This window comes from Calliphora vicina, chromosome 4 (genome assembly GCF_958450345.1).
Source record: "Calliphora vicina chromosome 4, idCalVici1.1, whole genome shotgun sequence".
NCBI lineage: Eukaryota > Metazoa > Arthropoda > Insecta > Diptera > Calliphoridae > Calliphora > Calliphora vicina.
In genome coordinates this window covers 56,614,715-56,639,286 of record NC_088783.1, presented here as the reverse complement: position 1 = coordinate 56,639,286, position 24,572 = coordinate 56,614,715, and the positions used below count along the sequence as shown (strand labels likewise).

Genomic DNA, 24,572 nt, shown 5'->3' with positions numbered 1-24,572 from the left:
TACATTAAAATGACAACTGACTCTTTGCTAGACTACCTGGGCTGTGTACAGTAACTATATTACTTTTGATATGTAAAATAGCTTCTTCCTAAAGTGATATATAGAAACAAATTAAAGGTAGTTTTAGATTACTAAGGGCTACTAAAGTGACATTTACTCTTAGCTAGAATAATTCGGATGTGTAAAGTTATCAATTCACTTTTGTCTGGATTAACAAGGGCTCATATATATTTCTTAAATGACCCACAAGAGTAAATCAAAATTCCGAACTGTTGGCAGGACCCTGAGAAAATTATCACTTTTTTGCAAAAATGACACCGAGGCCCCAAATCTTTGGGGACCCATCAACAAAAGTGCATGGGCAAAACTGGGAGACACGGGTTTCCGTCCGTATAAGGTTATATTTTTTCGTGGTGCTCTGTATAATAAACACAGAATGTGTGTATACAAATGGACATCAATGTTGAAACGTGTAAAATTATTTGTGTAGAAAAATGTTTTTAGAGTAAATCTTGGTTATAATCAAAGTTGAATAATCTTATAATCTTAAATATGATTGAGTTTTAAATCTGCAACACTTTACAAATACTTTGTAAATAATACATCATTTTTTTAAACCTCTTTTATGTAAAATTTTCAATCTAATTAAACCAATATTAAAAATTTATTGAATTTTATCATAAAATTCAATCTGTTTTTATGTCTTTATTATATAAAATAAAATAATTTTCACTCATTATCAACGAAAATTTAATATTATTAAATTTACTTTAAACTTTATTTCCCTTTTTACACATCTTTTTTGCTTAAAAGTGATACAATTTTGATTCATGATGCACATGAGTGATTTTCCAGCAATATTTTTGGTTTTTTTTATTTTCAGTCTACTTCCATTTAATGTAACTTTTCGTTTGCATCTTGTCTTTGTTTTTTTGGCTGGCTTTAATATTTTGTTAAGTTTTGGCCATTGTTATAAACTTGACGACAAGTTCGCAGTTTCATTGTTTTAATTTTTTCGTTAATTTTTCACTTTTCTTTTAACATTGAGTTTCCGCTAAGCCATGTGAGTGATAAATGATGTTATTGGTTTTATTTAGCTTTTATTGTGGCGTTCGCAACGGTTTCTGCTGCAAAAAAAAATAGAGGTGGGAAATTGTAATAAAAACCAAAAGGAAAAGAAAATGAAAAACAGACACAAAACAATAAGATTAGATTTTTGATAGTGGATAGACAATTATTTAAAATGACAAGTACAAAAAAAGTGAGTGAGACATACAAACATTTGTATGTTTGTATATGTATTTACTGTCATACTAATTTAAAACAGTTGTAGTAGTTTTTAGTTCAGTTTTGCTTTGAAAAAGTGTTTAATTATATCGTATTATGTCTGCACTATGGCAAATTGTTGTTAGAAATATTACCTAATATTTGTTTAAGTATTTATTTGTTGCACGTAATCATTTGAAACGCATTATGTTGTTTAACAATTTTATAGTTTTTTTTCAAAGATTTTCTTGTTTATTGCTTATATGTGGCATGTTGTTAACAATTTTACAGTTGTAATTAAAGTTTAATGTAATGAAATGAAATGTTGCAACAAATTTATAATGTTCGATCTATAACAACTGTAAATTGTTTCTTGCATGTCGTGACATGTCATTGGAATAATAGAAATATAGTGATTACTTAAGTAGAACAAAAAAAGTATTGAATAACAACTATATAGATTTGAACCATGGCTACCTAAATACAAAATTGGTCAAATTTTTCAATTCTATGGAGAGATTTTTTTCAAAAATTTTCACAAAATTTAAGTCTTTTGTTTGATATACATAAAATTGATTAGTTAATGTACTTCTTTCGATTGATTTAAATTTGCTTTTCAATCGGCTCAGTGTTTCGGAGTTATAATAATAAAATGAAGCAAAAAATATATTTTTTACGTGAAAATAGTTTTTTTTTGTTTTAAAAAAATCATGAAAAATCGAAAACGACAAGAAATTTTCTGATTTATTACTTTATCTCAAATCCACATTTAATAGGAACAAAATGAGATATCGATCATAAAAATCGATTGATTCTTTTCGAATTTATTTACAATTAAGTGAATTCGCTCATTTTCACAAAATTATAGTTTTTTGTTTGATATACATAAAATTGATTAGTTAATGTTCTTCTTTTGAATGATTGAATTTTTAAATTTTTCCCATGCTATGACTAAAATATCATATATGTATTGCTATTCAATCGGCTCAGTAGTTTCGGAGTTATAATAACAAATTGAAGCAAAAAATATATTTTTTACATGAAAATACAAAATTTTTTTGTTTTAAAAAAATCATGAAAAATCAAAAACGGCGATAATTGTTCAGATTTGTTACTTTATCTCAAAGCCACATGTAATGCCAACAAAATGAAATATCGATCATAAAAATCGATGGATTATTTTCGAATTTATTTACAATTAAGTGAATTCGCTCATTTTCACAAAATTTTAGTTTTTTCTTTGATATACATAAAATTGAGTAGTTAATGTACTTATTTCGATTGATTGAAGTTTGAAAACATTTTCCCCATGCTATATACAAATTTTCATATATATGTTGCGTTTCAATCGGCTCAGTAGTTTCGGAGTTATAATAACAAATTGAAGCAAAAAATATATTTTTTACGTGAAAATAAAAAAAATTTTGTTTTTAAAAAATCATGAAAAATCAAAAATGGCAAAAAATTTCAGATTTATTACTTTATTGCAAAGCCATATATAATATCAACAAAATGAGATATCGATCATAAAAATCGATTGATTTTCGTCGAATTTATTCACAATTAAGTGAATTCGCTTATTTTCACAAAAATTTAGTTTTTTGTAAATAAAAATATACAACTGTAGTGGTGGTGGGTAGGATTAAACCAACTGAACTCATTTCAACATTGATGCCCATTCACACACATACAGATGCATACTTAAACTGTATAAAAATACTTCAACAGTATGGCATGTAGTAGTAACAATGTTGTAAGGTGTAAAATATTAAAATTTTTAGGAGGTTGTCTCACATATTGTTTAATAACTTTTTTGTTACTAAAACAATTTAGCTAATTTTCAATACTTCTTAGGACAATGACAAATATTCTGGGTTAATCTTAAGCAGTTTGGTTTTGTATTTTGGTTGAAAGCGTGATTTACACACACAGACACATAGAATGACAGACAGACGGACATAGCTAAATAAAGATTATACAAATTTTTAGATTTTCAGATGAATATTTGATTTATAAAATTAGTATGACAAAAAACTCCACAGTTATATATATTATGAATGTTTTAGCATGTATTTTATTCTATAAAGAATTTCCCTTAACATCACTTTATTAAGATCACTAGTTAGAGATTCTCAGTCAATATTTTATTTAACTAGACTTAATATGCCTTTAAGCTAAAACTCATTAAAGAAATATTGATGTCACATCTCACTAAATGACACAGCCAATAGCGGTTACACAAACAGAAACACATGACTAAATAGAAGCGGCATTGTTGCAAAATATTTAACATATTTGAACAAAGAAATGTAAACTTTTAGCTGGGAACTTTGTTGCAAATAAAATGTAAAATATTTTTAATTTAAATTTAACACTTTTAGGAAAAACTGTAAATTCAATTGTAGAAAAACTAAATTGATTTCTTTTATATAAAAAAAAAATTTCAAACCTGATTTTTGTGAATTTTTTTGGGTAGTATTTTTTTTTGGCTTTAAAACTGGATCAGTTCATATGTACATATGTTGAAGTATACGAGTGTTTGAACTGAAACTTGAACATAGAGAAACGGCTGCAAAAAATACCCAACTGGACACTATGTTCATAAAATTTGAACAAATTTTTAGACAATTGAATTGTTGGTTTAAAAAAAAAACGTTAAAATTATTGAAAATGGTTGACCGAAGCTAGATGCCAAGATAATATGAACAACAAAAGTTTCCTAAGAAAAAAAAAATTAGCAAAATAAACTTTATTTTAAAATAAGTTACACAGAAAATAGAGCAATATTAGCTTTTTTCCTACAGAATTGAGTACGAAACTCTATTATTAAAGAACAACAATTGGAGCATTATTGCAGTTTCTTAAATAAATAAAGAAAAAAATAAAAAACTCCTACACAATATGTCAGTTAAATCAGAGTTTTAATTGTAATTTTTTGTTTGTTGAAGTTGTAACGTGTGTTTAAAGTTGAGTATCTAGTTTCTAATGTCTTGTTTTTATTTTATTATTATTTTGTTTTATTTGCAACTATTGTTTTAAATTATAGACAAGAAAAACCACAAATATAACTGCTCAACTAGGTACCGCTTAAGTAATTGCCATGTTTTCAGATCACTTACATGCATAAAGGTAATTTAAGATCTCTAAGTTTTAAGGAATTTAAATTTAAAGTTAAGTTACAAGTATGTAAATTTATGCTTAAAACCTTTCACTTCATTTAAAGAAGTTGTAAACAAGAGCTCAGATTTTAATGAATTTTAAAAGCCCTTTTTGCAGGCGTTTTACTAAAATTTAAACACTTGAATTTTGATTTATTTTTGGGAATATAATTTTATTATGAAAAGTTTGTTCATTCGTGAATAAATTAAATTTGAGTGAACATAATTTCGAATGTTTTAGTTCGCTAGTTTTCGCAAATTTTAATTTTATGGGAGTTTTTTTTAATCGCGATCTTATTTCCCGGAAATAAAGGGTTTTTGTAGTAATTGAAATGATTTAAATTCTAGCTAATATAATTTAATTGTAAATAAATTCGAAAATAATCCATCGATTTTCATGACCGATATTTCATTTTGTTGGCATTCCATGTGGCTTTGAGACAAAGCAATAAATCTGAACAATTATTGCCGTTTTTGATTTTTCATGATTTTTTTTAAATAAAAAAATTTGCTATTTTCACGTAAAAAATATATTTTGTTACATTAATATGTCATTATAACTCCGAAACTACTGAGCCGATTGAATTGCAATACATATATGATATTTTAGTCATAGCATGGGGAAAATTTAAAAATTCAATCATTCAAAAGAAGAACATTAACTACTCAATTTTATGTATATCAAACAAAAAACTATAATTTTGTGAAAATGAGCGAATTCACTTAATTGTAAATAAATTCGAAAAGAATCAATCGATTTTTATGATCGATATATCATTTTGTTCCTATTAAATGTGGATTTGAGATAAAGTAATAAATCAGAAAATTTCTTGTCGTTTTCGATTTTTCTTGATTTTTTTAAAACAAAAAAAAAACTATTTTAACGTAAAAAATATATTTTTAGCTTCATTTTATTATTATAACTCCGAAACTACTGAGCCGATTGAAAATCAGGGAAAATGTTTTCAAAATTCAATCAATCGAAAGAATAACATTAACTACTCAATTTTATGTATATCAAACAAAAAACTAAAATTTTGTGAAAATGAGCGAATTCACTTAATTTTGAATAAATTTGAAAAGAATTCATCAATTTTTATGATCAATATCTCATTTTGTTCCTATTACTTGTGGCTTTGCGACAAAGTAATAAATCTAAACAATTTCTGCCGTTTTCGATTTTTCATGATTTTTTTAAATCAAAAAAAATTTGCTATTTTCACATAAAAAATATATTTTTTGCTACAATTTGTTATTATAACTCCGAAATTACTGAGCCGATGGAGTGAAAAATTATACATAGCATCGGAAAATTGTTTTCTAAATCCAATCAATTGATAGAAGATTATTAACTACTCAATTTTATGTATATCAAACAAAAAACTAAAATTTTGTGAAAATGAGCGAATTCACTTAATTGTGAATAAATTCGAAAAGAATCCATCAATTTTTATGTTCAATATCGGATTTTGTTCCTATTACATGTGGCTTTGCGATAATGTAATAAATCTGAACAATGTCTGCCGTTTTCGATTTTTCATGATTGTTTTAAATCAAAAAAAATTTGCTATTTTCACATAAAAAATATATTTTTTGCTACAATTTGTTATTATAACTCCGAAATTACTGAGCCGATGGAGTGCAAAATTATACATAGCATGGGAAAATTGTTTTCTAAATCCAATCAATCGATAGAAGATTATTAACTACTCAATTTTATGTAAATCAAACAAAAAACTAAAATTTTGTGAAAATGAGCGAATTCACTTAATTGTGAATAAATTCGAAAAGAATTCATCAATTTTTATGATCAATATCTCATTTTGTTCCTATTACTTGTGGCTTTGCGATAAAGTAATAAATCTAAACAATTTTTGCCTTTTTCGATTTTTCATGATTTTTTTAAAACAAAAAAATTAGCTATTTTCACGTAAAAAATATATATTTTGCTTCAATTTGTTATTATAACTCCGAAACTACTGAACCGATTAAAACGCAATATATAAACGGATTAAAGATTATTTAAATTTAAATTTTTCTAAGTTTATTTTAATAATATCGGGCTAATCGTATTTGAGTTATCATTAATTACGTGGAGAAACTTGTAACAAAATTTATAATTTTATTTCAAAATTTTTAAAAAAAAAATCTCTCCATAGAATTGTACATTTTGTACTTCTGTATGTAGGCATGGTTCATCAAATCTATATAGTGGTTATTCAAGCCTTTTTGCTATTCTTTAAATTATGCTTTTTTAATCTTATAATTTCATACATTCAAGGGAATATAATTCGCAATGTTTTCTTTAAAAATTATTCTTTCGCGAACTTTATTTTTATAAAACCTCTAAAGTATGCGACACTATTTTTATACCCTTCATCTTCGTGAGAAGGTTATATATAAGTTTGTCATTCCGTTTGTAATTTCCACAATATAATTGTCTGACCTTATAAAGTATATATATTCTGGATGCTTATAGATAGCGGAGTCGATTAAGCCATGTCCGTCTGTCTGTTGAAATCTATTTTCTAAAGACCCCAGATATCTTCGGGATCCAAATTTTCAATAATTCTGTCAGACATGCTTTCGAGAAGTTTTCTAGTTAAAATAAGCAAAATCGGTCCACAAATGGCTGAGATATAAGGAAAAAACTAGGACAACCTCGATTTTTGACCTATATCTGGATTACTAAGTCATTAATATAGACAATATGGATATCTAATGATAGATATTTCAAAGACCTTTGCAACGATGTAGATAAGGCTATAGTAAGTTGAACAAAATCGGAAAAAAATATTTTTTAACCCGAATTTTTTTTTCAGCAAAAATTTTTTTTGTCATAAATTCTTTTTCCAAAAAAATTAATTAAAGAAATTTAAAAATAAAATTTTGAAAAAACTTTTTTTAAAAAAAATTAAACAATTTGGAAAAAAAAATTTTAAAACATTAAAAAAAAATTTTGATTTTGTTTAAATAAAAATATTTTTAAGTATAATTTGGTGAAGGGTATATAAGATTCGGCATAGACGAATATAGCTCTTTTACTTGTTTAAATTTAATTCATACGCAATTGAAAAAAATTGCTAATAATTGCTGTTTTTGAACCCTTAATCATAGAGAATTACACATGGAGCGGAAACTAGAAAAAAAATTAAAAAAAGAATGACTCAAAAAATTACACATACGAGTGTTTTTCTTGTTTCCATATAGTTTTTTTTACAAATACATTCTCAACACTTAGATTTTTGACAACTGAGTTAGGTCTTTGATAAAATAGCTTCCGATCTATGTGTATTTATCTATGCCCTTAATATTTAATGTTTTCTCTTAATATTATAAAACAAATGATATTTTAAAATGTTTTAAATTTAAATTACAAAATAAGAAAAACAAGTTTTCTAATAAAATCTTAATGTTGCTGGTTTCATTTAACATTTTTAACAACAAACAGCAAAAGGTGCCAAAGAAAGCACTAAAAAAAGCTGTAACCCATTCAGACAGCTAACAAAGTGAAATATATAAAATAGAAACAAACCCAAAACTAACTTAAAACTTTAATATTTCAAATATAAAAAGAAAAACTAGTTGGCTACATAAAATATATATAAAAAAAAATCATTTTACTTCTAACACTTACGCTTAAATAGGCGCTAAATAAACTTTTAACAAAAGGTTTGTAAACTTTATAAAGAAATATGGTAACTAAAAGAAATGGAAAAAAACACACAGCTGGCTTAATGAAACTTAACTTAACAAAACAATATAAAATTTTATAAGAAAAAGAATTAGATATAAACATACAAACTCTACAAAAAAAGATTAGAAGTAACCAAACCAAAGATTTGTCTGTAACAATAAAAAAAACAAAACCTTAAACAAGAAAAACCACAAAAATATAGAAAAAGAAACTTGGAGTTAAGACCAACCAGCCAACATGACCTGAAACATTGAACGAACAAACATTTAAAACCAAAAAAAAAACGCTTTATACATTTGATTTCAAATCAAAATAACAGACAAAAAAAAATACAAAAAACCGTCATTGTATGAAGAAAAAAAACCTTTAACGTTTAAACAACCCAAAAAAAAAATAAAAAACAAAAACAAAAGAGTTGAAAGGAAATTAGCAAAAACCTGGTAACAAAACAAACACCACAATAAAACAACAACAAACTAACTTCACTGTCTGTCTTCATGGCTTAAACCTAAAGTCTTGCTTTTATAATTTCCAACAAAGTCCGTTGCTTTTAGCCAACGTTACTTTGTTTTAGCAAAACACTCAGTTTGAAATACTTAAGTGCCTACTTTTCGAAACTACATTTTCTGTTTGTGGCCCCAGACCACTGAGCGAAAGCAACACACGATTTCCAGGTTGCCTGTAGTTGCTGCATCAAACCAGTTTGTTTTTATGTATCTCTGAGGCCACCTAAGCAGTCATCGTTAGTCTCTTTCTTTTTTTTTGTGTTTCAATTCTGTTTAAGATCTTTGGGTCTGTCTGTTTTACTTGTTGATTTGTCATACTCTTGAGTTTCTTTGGAAAAATGTTAATATACGTGTATAAATTTTAACAGCCAACACTAGCAACATTTAAGACAGTATGTGTTAAACCAACATGGCCGCCTTTTATTATAAGACAATACAAATGCAAACCAGTTTGAGTTGGGCTTGAGCAGAGTTTTATTAAAATGAAATCCATACAATATTTCAAAGCCCACAGTTGTGGTTTATAAGTTGTAGTCCACTAGCTACAAAATCCAAATTTCATCAAAGCAAATCCTCATATATTCCACTAAAGCCTGTCTATACTAAATCCACAAACGAATGAATAACATACACAATTTTCAAATTTTCTACAAACTATACGTTTTTAAATTCACTACACAATTTCAACAAGTCAATTCTCAACATTTCAAATACTTGGGTTTGTACAAAATAAAACAAAAATCCATAGTTATACTTAAGGCTGATCAATCTTAATCGATCATTAACTTTTAGTAAACTTTCTAATTTGAAAAGATAATATTTAATCGTCAACTTTATTCAGAATGTTTTATTAGTAAAAATCGTATTTATCACTTTATGTTAGCAAATTTTGTACAAGTATGAATATTTTCTGAAAATTCCAAACATTTTTTCACACACTTAGATATTTAGAACGATTTGACAGCATATTATTTTTCCTGGATAAATATTTTTAATTATGTATTAAAATAAGCCATCAGTCTTTTTTTTCTGTTTTATTAATAATTTTTTTATTTTTTTATTTTTTTTATTCCAGGTCCTTTGGCATTTGGATGCATTTCGTCGCTCGTTTCGTTCCTTGAATCAGCACAACTGCAGTGGACAAGATTGCATATTCTGTGCCTTAAAGGTAAGTGTCTTTACTTTTTACTGTTATCATCCACAATGATCGTTTGACTTAATTAAAGCCAGCCTAAAGTAGGCAATATATTTTTGATTATTTAACAAATATATACAAAATTGTATTGCCTACTTTTATGAGTAAGATGCTATATCATTGTGTTTAAGTTATACTTTACATTTGTCATACAATATTAAACAAAATGCTTTGTCAATTTAAAATTATATAAAATAATATCAACTCCCTCTAGCGTTTAAATTTTTCAGATAATGTGGAATTAATATAGGCAACATATTTTATTTAATTTTTTTATAATAGGTAAAATATACTGCGAAGAATATTAACCAAATAGAAATTTAAAATACATAAAATATGTGAATATCGATCGTGACTTGAAGCTCGTAATAACGAATAATTAAAATAATAAATTCGATATATCGAATAAGATTTATTCATGTATTTTTTATAAAATTTAACCATAATTTCCGATTTTTCCAATATTTTAATACAACTATTTACAATTTTTCCATCTATCAATAAACTTGGTCTTCCAACTATAGATAAATACAAATAGATTAGAAACTCTCATATCAGAGACCTAATTCTGTTTTCAAAAACCTAAAAGGTGAGAACGGTTTAAGAAAGAAAAACTATTTGAAATTTTCCAAATTTTTGTAAAATGAAAATTTTTTTTTTTAAATCCTCAGAATTTCTTCTATTTCCCGGTTATACTTTAAAACACTTAAACACTTTTGCATCAGTAAATCTTATAGAGAAGAGGTGGAAAATTTATATTTGATTTTAGATTTTCTTTGTATTATTTTTGAGCCATTCAGTTCTAGTTTCAATTTCCATTTTTTTCCATAAACTTTATTCATGATTTTCTAAATAGGTTAGCGGCAGTCAATTTAACGAAGTCCATCCATGTTTTTCTATGCTGAAATATAGAAAATTCTTTAAATAAAAGCTAGTATAAACAATGCTAATTTATAGCTATTCAATATTTTTGTAGAAATATTAAAGTTTTATCTAAAAATGTTAACAACTTTTAAAGGAAAGTGGTCGACATTGTAGCTGATACATAACTGGGCCTTTAAAATTATTATGCTTCAATACTCCAGATGACAGATTGGTAATTTCATCTTTATTGTCCTATTATAAGCCTGTCAAGATTTAGACTAGTTAAAAAAAGTTTCGAAACTTGTGTGAAATAATTAATTCAGTCGTCTTTGCGACTTTTTTTCGATTTTTCAAACTCGCCTTTTTATGTTTTTGAATAGTTGATTTTTCGACTTTAGCTATTTATGGAAAGTCGGCTTTTTCGATTTTTTAAAAGTCGTACTAATGACTTTGAAATTTTTAAAAAGTCGACATATTTTTTTATTATTTTAAATAGTTTATTTTTGATGAGAAAAACTCATTTTTAAAAATTTTAAAATAAAAACATCGACCTTACGACTTTTTCTGGGATTACGTAATCGATTATTCGACCTTTTGTCGATTAATAAATCGATTTCGACTTTTCGACTTTTTTCAGCAAAAACAACCCTACCGTATTTATTGCTAATGTATGTTTTTGAATAGTTAACTTTTCGACTTTTTTCGATTTTTTAAAAGTCGAACTATTTAATTTTTGAAATTTTTAAAATGTCGCATTTTTTTATTAATTTCAAAAATAAATAATATTTGATAAAAAAAGCATTTTTTTTAAAAAAATTTGTACAATAATAATTTAAAATAAAAATATCGACATTTCGACTTTTTTTTAGAATTACGCAATCGATTGTTCGACTTTTTGCCGACCAATAAGTCGATTACGACTTTTCGATTTTTTCCAGCAAAAACAGCCCCACCGTATTTATTTTTAATATATGTTTTTGAATAGTTGACTTTTCGACTTTAGCTATTTATGAAGAGTCGACTTTTTTCGATTTTTTAAAAGTCGAACTAATGACTTTTTCAAAATGTTTAAAAAGTCGACATTTTTTTTATTAATTTAAAAAGAAAATGGTTTTTGATGAGAAAAAACTTTTTTTTAATTTTACAACAACAATTAAAATAAAAATATTGACATATCGACAATTTTTGGAATTATGCAATCGATTGTTCGACTTTTTGCCGACCAATAAGTCGATTTTGAATTTTAAAGTACCCTAATGAGAATCGTTTTTATTGTTATTAATTCACTGTTATTGTCCGATTGTTTTCTTATGTGACTAAATAACTTTTATTGGGATGACAAACATTTCAATGGTAATATTTCCTTGACAACTGAATTTCTGTTGCTGGATTTAAGAAAACAAATTAAAGGAAAATTCTGTTTCCAATTTCAATTTATTTTTAAAATATTTCTATTAATACAAATATGACGTTTTCATTTGAAAACAATATTTAACATTTTTAGCTTTTTCATGAGTATTTGGAGCATCATTGCTAGTAACACAAGAAAGACTATATCATTAAAATATTAACCAAGTTTTCCCACCATTTGTAATATACATAATTCTAAAGAAATTTTCAATAATCATGGCTTTTATTTATTTTTTACTTATTTCCTTTGTAAATTGGGTTGACTAACCCACAATTTTCCTTTATTTTCCACAAGTCATTAATTTGATATGAAAATCCTGGTTTAAAACTACCAGTAATTACCCTTAATATGTAGTTAGCACTTAATTTATTTAAACATTTTGTTGAAACACCAAATGTCACTACAATGTTTTTTCCTTTTTCCCGCCAGAAAATAAACATTAATCATGTTTAAGAGAATTTTAACCCTATAATTTTATGGTTTGTAATTGTGCAAATACATAAATTTAATTGCTAAGTACATTCACTAAGCATTATGGATAAATTTAAATAATTAATATTTGAATATTTGTGTATTTATCCTTTTCGGAAGAAAACCATAAAATTAAAACCCAAAAGTTTTATTGTATATAAATTCCTAGGAAAAACACCTTAAACTCACACTGTTTATTTCCCGAAAAACAAATTTTTATTAGAATTCGGGGAAATGAAAAACTAAGAGGTGGTGGTTGTGTATAAGTGTTGATACACTATGAAACTATGGAAAATAGTTGAGATAGTTACGGTATTTACACGGTTTGTGTGGGAGGAAGTGCAGTTATTTATGTTTAAGGATGTTTGTATGAATGGAGATAAGATACATACATTCATGTTAAACCGCGTGAAAATTTGAATTAATATTTAGCTGAAAAACCATTTGTTTTACGGGGAAATATTAATGATTATTTGGAAATAATGACTGTAGTTTGAATGGGTTTTTTGTTCATTTGCTAACAAATCTTAGCTTATATTGATGTTTAATTAAAGTTTGATTTTTTTTATACTAAATAGGTTTTGAATCCGTTTGTTTTATGTAAAACATTTCAAACATTTATTTTATTTAAAAATTCTAAAAAAATAGTTTGTTGTTTAAATCTTTCGTTTTTGCTTATTAAAATTTACTTAGTTTAGCCTCCAGCTTTAAAAAAAATTCTCTGTTTTTAAATAATATTTAGTCACATTTATTTTTAAATTCATTTAAACAAAGATTTGTTGCCTTAATCTTAAATAAACTGTTACTTTAAATTAATTGCTAGTTGATAAACTAAACAAATAAATTGTATTTTTTTCTGAGAGCTTTAGCTATAACGTTCTTTTGCTAAATTTCATTTGATTTGAAATAAAAATTGTTACCTAAATCTTTTGTTTTTTTTACTACATAAACAGATATTTTGTATTGAGTCAACCGGTTCATTACTGAAAGGTTAAATAAAAATCAATTAAATTAAATTATTTTATAATAAAATAAACTAAATGAAGATGAAGATGAACAGACAACAAGCCAAGTCAAACAATTATAAAACGTGACTAGAAATATTGGCAAAATAAAAACACAGCAAAAAACCCATTTAGTTTTGATATTTAGAAAAAATAAACAATCAAAGTAATAAATAAGCAAAACAGCACAACAACACAAATATCAATAACTATATAAATTTTACTTTTCATAAAACGTCAGGAAAAACAAAAGACTTTAAGCAACAAACTTCTTGCACACATTCAGCACTATTTTAACTTCAGCTGGGTAAAATCCCACCATAACAAGCACATACACACATGACCGTCTCTTAAACTCTTAAAGAAATTTTATATAAAAGAAAAAAATCCCTATTTTTTCTATTCTTCAGTTAACAAGTTGGGTGTGGGAAATCTTGTAAAATACACACAATATTCATACACCTAATAAACAATTAAAAATGTTTCTAATATAAAACAACACGCACATGTTTCGAACAAATTGTAAAAACAAGACGATTTAATGCACACAACAAAAACCCCTGTATTGCAATTACTTTTTCACCTGAAGTTGTGTTAGAGGTACTTGCAATATGAAAATTACCTGGCCCTTTAAATACACATGTGTGTTAAATACTCTTACATATGTTGTAAGGGAAAATCTTTACATTTCATGAAAAAATCACGCACTTTTTACTGCTGATTTTAATGGTTGTTATAAAATTAAATAAGTTGTTGTTTCTTTAATAAAAATAGTTTGTTGGCATTTTTAAAATATGCTATTTACTACATTTTATCCATTTTATTTTAACAATAAAAACAGAGAGGGGAAACATTTTAATTGTGTGAAAATTTTTAACATGTCTGAAATGGAAAATTTATTGGGGTCTATAAATAGTCAGAGATTTGAAGAAAACTATAATCAGACATACTACATACAACGTTCAGTATAATGAATAATATAATATCAGAAGTTTTCGTTAAACTGAAAAATTCATTATATCGAACAAGTGTTATTCATTTAATTTTCTAAAATTTTACAATGATTTCAGAGTTTTAATATAATTTTGATTGACTTTTAATTAAAATTAAAACCTCAAAATATTTTCTATTTGTCATTTGAATCGGGTAATCTTAAAAGAAGTGCGAAGATAAACGTTTTCCTTAATATTCGTTCCTTATTTGTTTTATAAGGTTGCTAAATACTAAATATTAAGACCTAAAAAGTACCTACTACATTTTTAGTACTAAAAAATAAAAAAAATTAGAGATAAAAAATACATTTTTAAAATAATAAATTTTTAGTACTAAAAAATGATATGTACATCTATAGTACTAAAATTTTTGTATTTTTTAAAACGAAAATTTTTTGTTTGGGTACCAAAGATGTAATATTTTTTGGTACTAAAAATTTATTTTTAATTAGTTTTAAAAAATTTGTACTAAAAATGTTGTGTATTTTTTAGTACTTAAAAATATTGAATTTTTAGTGTTAAAAAATACTGAATTTTTAATAAAAAGAATACTTAATTATTTGTAAAAAAAAAATAAAAATTTTTGTTCGTACTAAAAAAATACACAATTGTTTGTACTAAAAAAATACTAAAAATTTTGTAAAACAAAAAAAATAATTTTTTAGTACCAAAAATACAAAATTTTTAGTACTAAAAAAATAATGAATTTTTATTGTTAAAAATTGTAATAGAAAAAAATACTAAAAAATAATTAATTTTTAGTACAAAAAAAAAAAAAAAAATTTAGTACACAAAAATACTGAAATTTTTGTGTTAAAAAATTACTAAATATTGTAGAGAAATATGAAATTTTTAGTACTAAAAAAACATATCAAATTTTAAACGAAAAATACGAAATTTTTAGCCCTATATTTGTCTACTAAAAATTACATTAAATTTCTTTTTCACCCATAATAGTTTTTAATATTTATCTGAAAGTATAAATTTGGTGAAAGGTAAATACGATTCGACACAATATACATATACACTCTTACTTGTTAATAAAAAATATGCATTAAATTTTAGTACTAAAAATAAAAAATTTTAATTTTTTTAAATTGTTCGTACTAAAAATATGGACCTTTTACTAAATATTAAAAATACTAACTTTCTAAAATATAAACAAATTTTAGCACGAAAAAATATTATATTTTTAGTACTAAAGAAATACAATATTTTTAGTACATAAAAAATACCATATTTTTTGTACTAAAAAACACAAAATTTCAAACACGTAAAAACTACACTATTTTTAGTACTATGAAATACTCTATTTTATAGTACTAAAAAATTACAAAATTTTTAGTACCGAAAAAAATATATTTCATTAGTTCTAAAAATTTCATATTATAAAATTTATTTGTATTGCTAAAATTATCTTAATTTTTTAGCACTTAACTGTTTAAAAAATGTTTGCCAAAATTTACTGTAGATTTGAATTTAACGAAAAACACATAAACCAAAAAAGTATTAACATAAAAGTGAAAAAAAAGAAAAATGTAAAATGGGTTATGTATGGAAAGCACATCGGTCAAATGTCTTTTGCAAGTAACCTCTTACTTTGTCTCCATATCGAGCAACAGTAACAGGCAATGTTCGATCAGCCCAAATACTGACATTTGTTTTTCGACCCCAAATGCGGAAAATTTGACAATATCGCTTAAATTATTTTTTATGTAGAACTGTGGAAAACAAACTTAAATATTTTTAAAATAATATTCAACAATTGCTATTTAAATCTAAATTCTTCCTAAAAAAAACATCTTCAAACTTTAGTTTCAATTGTTTTTTATTTAACTGCAAAGTTTTTCAGTTCATTACTTTAACTGCATTATCATCATGAAACCTCATTACGAGCACATTGATGATCACAAAAGACCTGAATTTAAATAAAGCAGGCAACAAACACACACAATAATCATGATCTCTTTAAACCAGCAACATAATGCCTGGAAGTTTTTGTCAGCTGCAGCAATATCAGCAGCAGCAGCAGATTGAAGTCAAAGCCAACGAAGAAAGACAAAAAAAAAAAAAAAAATACGACTTGTAGAAGAAACCAGCAGAACCACAACCACTACTAAAAAACGATGACGACGAAGACTCGGATGACTTTTTAATGGACAAGCGAGACTGTACTTTGAGTTCTTTTTTTTTGTGTTGTGTTTTTACTACCAAACTTAAAGCGGACCAAGTTTGTAAGTGAAACAATGACGACACGAATACCAAAGCGAAAGCAATGTAGAGAATAAGAAAGATAAGAAAAGGAAAGAAACAAAAAATAAACAAATAAAACTAAGAGTTAACAGCAAAACTAAAATACTAAGAAGAGAGAACTTAAGAAATTTTGTTACAAAAAAAGAGTTGAATCAGAGATAGAAACTTATACAAATAAAATTTTATTAAAAGAGTACTTTTGCTGGCTAAAATGTTGTAAATAATAATGTTAGATGTTAAAAGCTTTGGTAAATAGTAGTTCTATTTTTTGTTGGAAATAAAATTAAGTACTTTTAAATAAAAAGTACCTAATACAATGAAATGTAAGAAAAACTATTATTTATGTATAAATATATTTACATATATGTATTTCTTAACTATTCAAATAAGTTATTTTAATGAAATTTATTAAAAGTTTATAAACTAATTGTGTGCTCAAGTTTCAAAAGTTACTCTATAGTAGAGTTGAAACAAAATGCGGACTTTTTGAACTTATGACTTTTTTTAATTTTTTAAAGTCACACTTTCGACTTTTTAAAAGTCGCCTTTTTCAACTTTTTAACCCATTTTAATGTAAATAGTTGTTGGTTGCTACATTTATTGATAAAAATAAATTAAATTTTTACAATTAAAAATAAAAAAATCTACTTTTTCTTTATCGACTATTCGACTTTTTTCAGTAAATCGACTTATCGACTTTTTTTGAAAACATAATTGATTATTCAACTTTTATACAACCAAAATGTCAAAATAGTCTGTTTGGACGGAAAAAAGTCGAACAATCGATTACGTTATTCCAAAAAAATAGAAAAGTCGACTAACGGAGAAAAGTCGAATGTTCGATTTTTTTGGTTTTTGTTGTAAAAATTAAAAAAAACATTTTCTTCATTAATAAATCTAGCAATCTTATATTTTTAAATAAATATAGGATAAAATGGCGAAAAGTCGATTATTAAAAAATTTAAAAAGTCGAAAAGTCGACTTTTTGTATTAACTTTTGAACCCTATTCTATAGCAACTGTGGCATTTCCGAACTAACAATTTTATTAAGAAAAGGCCATCCCTGATTTAAGTTTTATTTTAATTTCTAGAGTTCTAACTGAGAGCTGCTTTTAAAGTGTAGAAGAGGGAAATAAGAGAATTTGTAAAAAAAAAGTTGTTTAAACCAGGCTTTATTTGTTTATTTTTATTTCATACTTCAGGCTTAAAGAAAAATTTTCCGGTAACCAAGAACTGCAACGAAAAAAAACGCAACTTTGTTCAAAATGGAAATGAAAATTAAGTTGAAGCTGAAGCAAAAACAGCAAGAAAACACCAAGTATAGTTTAAAAGTAATTTCCATGACCATTTCTTTCACTTTAACACTTTGAAACTTCCTCCACACAAAAGCAAACACAACCCACTATAATAAAAAATGAACTCAAAGTAAATGATCGTTATAAAACTTAATGATCATTAGCTTAAGAAATACGTTACTTTTTTACACTGAGGGCTTTCATTTAGTTGCCAACCTTTATGGTGTTAATTTTTTCTTTCTTTTCTTCTTTGATGATGGTTGTTTTGATATTTTCCCAAACTTATCACGGCATAAATTAAAATTTTAAAATATTATTAATAACATGTCTTAAGACAGCCAGCAACTAACTTATTTTCTGTTTTCTGTTTGTTCTTAAGGTTCTACATCTCTTTTTTTTATTTTATTTAAAACACTTTGTTCTTTAAGGCAGTATTGCTTTGACGTTTCGTTCCTAATTTTAATTAAAAAAAAAAGTTGGTAGAAGAAAAAAATAAGAAGAAAAAAAACTCTAAATTAATAAAACTAAAAATTATGTATATCTTTTGTCTTTCTTAGTTTAGTTTTATGTGTGAGAATCTCCCACGCATTCTTATTCTGTAAACTGAACTTTACAAGTTTCTTTCTTTTTGTTTTATTTTGTTTAGTTTTTTTTTTTTGTTGAATCTATACGGTGCATGAGTTTTAATTGTTGCCTTACATGTTGCATGTATGTTGATTGTTAAATATTGTTATAGAATCTTTAGAATCAAAATCACTGGTGCAAATAATAGTTTAGTTTTGGTAACTAGAAGACAACAATACAAAATAAATATTGTATACAAAAAACGAGTGGTTTAAATTATTACCTTAAACTTTATAGTAAAATAATATGAAAAAAAATCAAACAAATTGGTTAAGGTGTTGGGGTTTTTTTTTCTTAACTTTAAGTTTATTGGCTTAACATTTTCCCTAAAGTGAACAGACATTAATACTTTGTTTCAAATTTAAATTGAACTTATTGAAAACAAAAAGGCTGTCCTAAAATTGAGGCAATATTTGAATTAAATAGAAAACAAATAGAGTACACAGGATAGGATCGAACAAAAGGCCTCGCTGACACATACGCACTCTTTTGTCAAAAATTTCCATGATCAATTTGGATAAATTTAGCTGAATATCGGTGATGGAGCTTTGATTTTTCCTCTTTCAATGCAAGAGGGGTTATGGGCTTGATGGCTTAGTCCTTTTACTTCAAATAGCCCCATTAGAAGATTTTCCAATGGTGTTAAATCCCGATCTAGGAAGCCAATTGTGGACACCGAAATGAGAAAGTACACAACCAGGAAATGTTTCAAGCTGTAATTGTATTATTTCACGAGACGTATTGTATGTTCAAATCAAAATCATACAATTTAGTCTGAAAAAATCTGCCATCATTTTGTGATATCGAGAAACAGTATCAGAAGTAATGTCAAAAATCGGCACCAAATAGTGACACTTTCCAGATGCATTTGTTTTTCGAAAACCACAAATGCTGCAATTTTTACGATTAACAATTATTTTACTCAAAACTGTGGCTGCTTAACACCACCATAGTGGGGAGTGTATTATGCGTTTGTGCAGATGTTTGTAACGCCCAAAGATATTAGTCTAACACCCACCTTAAAGTATACCGATCGACTTAGAATCACTTTCTGAGTCGATTATACGATGTCCGTCCGTCTGGTTGGCTGGCTGTCCATGTAAACCTTGTGCGCAGAGTACAGGTCGCAATTTTGAAGATATTTCGATAAAATTTGGTACATATTATTTTTTTCGGCCCAAGCCTATTGAAACTGGCTGAAATCGATCCATTATTTCACCTAGCCCCCATACAAATGTCCTTCCGATACAGGACTTTATTGGTCATAAATGTTTAATTTATAAATGTATCTCCATAAATTGCGTTCCAAATACGTTTTATGTATACAAAATTCATGTCACCAAATTTTGTTACGATCGGTCCATAATTAGTCATAGCTCCCATATAGACCCGCTTCCGAAAATCACTTTAACGTTCATAAATCGCTTAAAAATACTCACAAAATTCAACATAGTAAACTTTCATATAGACATAAATCACGCGACCTAATTTGATGGTGATCGGTCCATAATTGGTCATAGCCCCCATATAAGGCCCACTTCCGAAAATCACTCAAAAATATAAATTATTTAAATTTTAAAAGAAAAATGTTTTTGCTCTTTTACTTAGTGTAGGGTATTATATCAAGCCCGACCATACTTTCTTACTTGTTTTTCAAGTATTGTTCTACAATAAAAACGCCTTCATCTCTTGTATAGTACTCCATTTAAATTTTGCGACAAGTTCTGAAATTTTAATTGTACAATAACAAAGCATTTATTTTTAGTACTAAAAATATTCCCTAATTTGTAAATTAAAAATTCTCTAATTTTAGTACATTTAGGCAAAGCTCGATATAACAATGTGAGACCTTTTCGTTAAACTGAAAAATTCGTTTTATGGAATAACACTTATTTATGTATTTTTGTAATATTTCGGAACGATTTCAAATTTCTAGTTTTTTTATTGTTATTTAAATAATACTCCATTTTATCCTCAATATTTTGTATGCTACTAAAACATACCCCATTTTTTTTGTGCTAAAAACTTATGATTTTCTGTACTAAAAATTCTGAATTTTTTTGAACTAAACATTTCGAATTTTTAGTAAAAAAAATTGTATTTTTTTAGTTTTTATGTACCAAAAGAAAGTACAACAAAATACAAAATTTTTAGTATTAAAAAAATAAGAAAAATTTAGTACATACTAAAAATTCGAAATTTTTAGTATGTACTATTAAATACTCAATTTGTAGTAATAAAAACTACATTTGATTAGTTTTTAGTACTAAAAATTTAGTATTTAAACATTTGATTAGTTTTTAGTACTAAAAATTGAGTATTTAATAGTACTAAAAAGTGAGTATTTTTTAGTACTAAAAGCTTAGGATTCATTCTTAGTACTGAAAAATACTAAAACAATTTTATAATTTTTAGTACTAAAAATTGAGTATTAAAACATTTGATTAGTTTTTAGTACTAAAAATTTAGTATTTAATAGTACTAAAAAGTGAGTATTTTTTAGTACTAAAAACTTAGGATTCATTTTTAGTACTAAAAAATACTAAAACAATTTTATAATTTTAGTACAAAAAATAAAAAATTCGAAATTTTTTGTACTAAAAATAAAAAAATTAAAATTTTTAGTACTGAAAAATAATAAATTTTTAGTAAAAAAGTACTACATTTTTAGTACAATAATTACTAAAATTTTAGTACCAAAAAAATACTCAATATTCCAATTAGTACCAAAAAAATACTAAATTTTTAGTACAAAAAAAAAAATACAATAGTACTAAACTATCAAAATATTTAATTTTTAGTGTTAAAAAAATTCAAAATTTTTAGTACAAAAAATACTGGTAATAATTTTAGCTTAATTTTTAGTTCAAAAAAATACTAAATTTTTAGAACAAAAAATACTAAATTTTAGTACAAAAAATACCAAGTTTTTAGTACAAAAAATACCAAATTTTTAGTACAAAAAATACCAAATTTTTAGTACAAAAAAATAGTTAATTTTCAGTACTTCAAAATACAAAATTAAAAAATACAAAATTTTTAGTACAAAAAAATACTAGTTAAAAAATTCTTAACTTAAAAAAAAAATATTAATTTTTAGTACCAAAAATACAATATTTTTAGTACTAAATGGCCCAATATTAAGAAATATTGCGCCAACTATAAAGTGGTATTTGTGTGGAAGCCATGATCAATTATGGACTGATCATCATCAAATATGTTTGATATATTGTCAGTGTTCAAACTTAACTTGGTAACAAAATTAAAAGGGGGGCATTCAAATTGTACTTACTAGGAAGTGAGGCATATATATTGAAGAGTTAAGTTTAAAATTTAATAGTAGGATTTTGTTTTTTTTTTCAAAAGTTATATCGAATTTTATTTCAACATAGATTTTTATATGAAATTTATTTTACTTAAAATAATTTTTATGTGAACCTTATATGAGAACACATGACATTTTTAAAAACATTAATCAGAGCTGATAAACTTCCCACTATGATATGTAGGGAATAACTATTCAATATTCTTAAAAATCTAAATTTCATTTTCAAACTGTAATGGTTTTCAAAGGTAACAATTTCAGTTCTAACATTGAATTAGAAAATTTGTACAATTCTTTTGAATATCCATGAAAATGAGTCATAAAATAATTTACATTCTAGAACTTATAGATGAAAGTACTTTTGTGTAATTATAAAATTTTAAAGGTCATCTTGAATTACTTGCTATTTTCTTTCAATGCTTTTTCAAATAGCACTATCTTTAATAATCATTTTATACTTCAAGGGCTTCTTGTCATAGGAACATTAAGAATTTTCAGTGTCACCATACTTCACATTCAAATTGTAATAATGACTATCATTTCGTATACATTTCAAATCTAATGCCTTGATGAATAGATATATAGTTTTCATTACAATTTGAATTTTCATTGTTTTCTTTGATGATGCTGCTTGAAATTTAGACAGGTTTAATTTTCAAATCTTGTGTCTGCAATGCACAACAATTCTAACAAGGTAATTAATAATGTGTGAGTTTTTCAATATTTAAAAGATTTGTGATGTTTTTCCAAAAATAAAAAAAATAAACAGGTAGTTAAACAGTGAGCCAAGTTTAACACTAGACCAGACGTCTAAGTGTAAATTATTGTAATGTATATTTGTTTAGACTTCAGTCTCAGCCTCATCATCATCATGTTTTTGAGTTAAATCTTTGCGTTAATGAGTAAAGTCAATACAGATTTTTGGGTTTACAAATTGATTGCATTTTTTTTTTGGAATTTGGAGACACTTTTTTTGGGATGTTTTTTAATGCTGCTTGAAAGAAAATTTGTCTGTCTACAAAATGTTTTTTAGAAATTTTAGTTTATTAAAATAGTTTCAAAGTAAAGGGATACCAGGATTTTATATTTTATTATTCACATTCAGTTAAATTCAATTTTTTAATAACTTACCTTTTAGTGACTAATATACACTATGTACAATACTTGGAAGTAATTGAGTAATGACTTAATTATTATCTGTTATATAACTCATTACTTGGTAATGGATGCTTTTGCTGGGTTCTTAGAATTTAAAAATCTTGTATATTGAAGTGAAGTACCAAAATATTAGCATTTTATTTCATTACAAGGTACTGACAATTTTTAGAATCTTTATCCAAAATTCTTGTAGTTTTAGCAGTTATTATTACTATGATCTAAATTATTTCTTAGTTTTTTTTTATAGTTAAACAATCTATGTCTCTTTTGTTTATTTTAATCTCTAAAACCCCCCATAAAATCTTCATTTGTCATTTTAAGATACAAATCTTTTTTTTTTTTCTTTTGAAAATAATCTACAAAAAAACACGTAAATTTTCATTTTTAAACCGTGTTTAATGTTTGTTTTAAGAATAAACTCAAATGCAACAGTCAGGTTATAAATTATTTTGTTAATTGAGTAACTTAAATTCCAAGCACGTAAGTCATTCAAAAAACTAAAAAAAAAGAAAGAAAAGACATCGAAGAAAATATCAATTTTTTTAGATGTGTAAAGCAAGTGTTTTTTAGCACAATAACGAATTTCATGACGACATAACTGAAATAATTGAAAACTGAAAGAAACAACATAAACTAGACAATATTATTGAATGATATTGATGTTTTAACAGCCATAAATTACAGACTGAACTCGAGTAGCAGCTTAAAGATAATTAGTAAGACAGAGAACTTGATGGTATAGTCTGGGTTTTGCACTTTGCTGACACTGGCCAGACTTAGATTTTATCGCCATTAAAGTGTATATTTACCATTATCAAGATTTATGGCAGACCAATGGTTAGGGACTGTAAAGAATTTTAATTTTTCTTTTTTGTTTTGTGTAAAACAAAAAGGAAATTGTTTGTTTTGTTAATCATTAAATGAAACATTTTCTATTAGAAACTTTGGTTTGTAACTAATGGAAGTTTTAATTTAAAGTTATTAGAAATATTTTGTTATAATCTTATGTTTGTGACTCTAAACTCTAAATCAGTACAAATTGAGCAATTGTACTTTATCATTTCTTTACTCTTTTGTATATCTTGTTGATAGCGGTTCTTATTAAGAATTCATTAATTATTTACTTGTTATAATAAACATAATAAAATAAATTGCTCTAGATTTATCAGGAAAACAAGTTAGAATGTTTTAGTTGGCTATAACGAATCTTAAACTCCCTACAAATACTCAATAACTAAAATAACACACCACAATTACATTCATCTCAACATTGATGCCCATTTACACTTCCACACTTGCATTAGGTAACTGTTGTTGTTGTTATTAACTTAAATCCTGTAGGAAATACAACAA

The 24,572-nt window shown here is 25.5% G+C and overlaps 1 protein-coding gene across 2 annotated transcripts in view; it reads left to right on the top strand.

Moving 5' to 3' along the window:
- Positions 1 to 24,572, top strand: part of ec (echinus) — a 236,796-nt gene that overhangs the window by 158,305 nt on the left and 53,919 nt on the right. For both annotated transcript variants that reach the window (XM_065506896.1, XM_065506897.1), the window contains one exon: positions 9,703 to 9,795. In XM_065506896.1, coding sequence (XP_065362968.1) covers positions 9,703 to 9,795 — 93 coding nt within the window. The remainder of the gene's footprint in view (positions 1 to 9,702; positions 9,796 to 24,572) is intronic.